At 42.3% G+C, this 2,656-nt stretch overlaps 1 protein-coding gene across 1 annotated transcript in view; it reads left to right on the top strand.

Annotated features, from left to right (window-relative positions):
• Positions 1-1,191: 1,191 nt before the first annotated feature.
• cercam (cerebral endothelial cell adhesion molecule) overlaps positions 1,192-2,656 on the top strand; it is an 18,265-nt gene continuing 16,800 nt past the window's right edge. Inside the window, exon 1 of the mRNA XM_084452893.1 lies at positions 1,192-1,433. Coding sequence (XP_084309019.1) covers positions 1,231-1,433 — 203 coding nt within the window. The 5' untranslated portion in view covers positions 1,192-1,230. The remainder of the gene's footprint in view (positions 1,434-2,656) is intronic.

Genomic DNA, 2,656 nt, shown 5'->3' with positions numbered 1-2,656 from the left:
TCCTTTTTTCATTTTTTTTCATTCATAGGCCACTCCAAAAGAAGGGGCTCCTAAATTCAGTTTAGATCGCTGTCATCGTCGTTATTCAACGTCGTTCTATATGCCATCGCCCGATTGTCTCTCTCTCTCTCTCTCTTTTCTTAACCCTCTCTCTCTCTCTCTCTTATTCTCTCCCCCTCTCTCTTCCTCTCTTTCATCCTCCTCGCCCTGCTTTCTTTCCTAACCCTTCCTCCGTCCTCAGTGTGTGTTCTCTGGGTCAGTCTCTCCGCTCCGCTGCCTCGTCCAGACTGGTGGTTGACCCCGCTGGTCCTCAATGCCTGGTCAGGGATCTGTAGACTGACCATAAGACACAGTCATTTAACACGGACGCCCCCTCATGAGATGGAAGGATAAACATTTGAAATCAAGTTGCATCTGATTCATAACAAAAAATAAAACTGTGTTTACTCTTGATTAGCACAATAATAACAATGATTATTGTATGACTCTATATTCACATCAAGGTCTAAATGATCATAAACGTGCATGTATGATTTGTCCCTGGACGCTGGGCTTGAATGTCAACTCAATAATGCCCTCTATAGGCAGCTGATTAAATACAACACCTTTCCCCCCTGTTATTTACTTAGATATACTTGAATCTACCCAAATGATATAACAATAAATGCGTTAAAGTCAATAAAGTCTTATCTTATCTTATCGTTTGTTCCTAGACGCTGGGTTTCAATGTCAACTCAAGGCTGCCCTCTGTCGGCAGTAGGTTAAATACAACTTTTTCCTGTTGCATTTTCCTGTTATTTACTTAGATATTGTTTAATCTATTCAGATGATATAACAATAAATGTAATTTAGCGGTTCAGTTCACCATCACGTGCAATCGACCGCAAATATAGAGTAACCTAGCAGTGAATATATAACTCGTTACACTGTTACAATAACGTGTTGACTGATATTCTAAACGTTACATTGCTTAGATTTATACTGTAGACTGATACGCTAATTAAGTTTAATTAGTGTAGTTGAATTAGCCTACATTAAATTGTATTGGTCTTTCTAGGTATGTTAAACCAGTGCTTTGATTTGGAGTGCGGAAGTTGTAATTCCAAGACCCCGCATCGGTACACGTCGGATATGGAGCTGGTTTGGGGGGGTTACGAGCTGAAAAGCCCTTTCCTTCTGTGCTGACGCGGACGGGGACTGGATCTCTCTCTCTCTGCGTGCCTTTCCACCATGTTGCTTCGGTTTTTACTTTTAGGGGCCTTTATTAGCAGAATAAAATGTTACTTTTCGGAGGAGAAATATCCAGAGGAGTCTCAAATGCAACCCCCCACGGTTGTTATAGCCATTATAGCGCGCAACGCGGCGCATTCCCTGCCCTACTACCTCGGGGCTCTGGAGAGACTCAACTACCCCAAAGAGCGCATATCTGTCTGGTAGGTGGATGCTGGCTGTCGGTCGCCTATTTGTTCCCGAAGTCCTTTTTGTCGTCAAGCGTCCAAAGGTCAATCGCATTGAGATTACGTTTTGAATGCAACCCCTTTCTTCCCTTCCCACCCTCGATCCTCTTCAAACCACTTTTCCAAATCCCAATGGAAAGTCTGTGTGTGTGTTGCGCGTGCGTGCGTGCGTGTGCGTGTTTTCCACCACGTCAAATGTCTTAGAAGGTTCCCCAAAAGTATCTCGCAGGTTTTGACTGAAAACTTCCAAACTGTCTGATTTCTGCAGGGTAAACACATTTAATGACATTGTTGTAGAGTAGCTTTGTCACCCAGACAACTGCATGCTTCAGAGAAGAGAGAGAGACAGACAGACAGAGAGAGAGAGAGACAGAGAGAGAGAGAGACAGAGAGAGAGAGAGAGAGAGAGAGGTGTATGATCCTGGATTCCTGCATAATGATAATTATATGTCTCACCAGTGCACCACTATGCCCCTTGCCTCCTCCCATCCCCTGTCTCTTCCCAGTGTGGAATGTTTGTATGGGGTTTATCAGGAACGCTGTGTGTGTGTGTTTGTGTGTGTGTGTGTGTGTGTGTGCGTGTGTGTGTTAAGTCGGGGGTAAGTTGAGGATACTAATGTAATTCATAAATGTATCTACTACTAGGCTAGTACTAGTAGTACAGTAGTACTAGTAGCACTAGTAGTACTACTATCAGTATTGAAGGTTTGCATGGGTTTTATCAGGAACTCTGCATGTGTGTGTGTGTGTGTGTGTGTGTGTGTGTGTGTGTGAATTGTTGAAAACAGAATTACTAATGTGATTAATGAATGTATCTACTACTATTACTGCTGCTACTACTACTACTACTACTACTACTACTACTACCACTACTACTACTACTACTACTACTACTACTACTACTACTACCACTACTACTACCACTACTACTACTACTACTACTATTACTACTACTAGGCCTACTACTACTACTACTACTACTACTACTACTACTACTACTACCACTACCACTACCACTACCACTACCACTACTACTACTACTACTACTACTACTACTACTACTACTACTACCACTACTACTACTACTACTACTACTACTACCACTACTACTACTACTACTACTACTACTACTACTACTACTACCACTACTACTACTACTACTACTACTACTACTACTACTACTACTACTACTACCACCA

Source organism: Borostomias antarcticus (genome assembly GCF_949987555.1).
Source record: "Borostomias antarcticus genome assembly, chromosome: 2".
NCBI classification, from domain to species: Eukaryota; Metazoa; Chordata; class Actinopteri; order Stomiiformes; family Stomiidae; genus Borostomias; species Borostomias antarcticus.
This window is presented reverse-complemented; position numbering and strand designations above follow the sequence as displayed.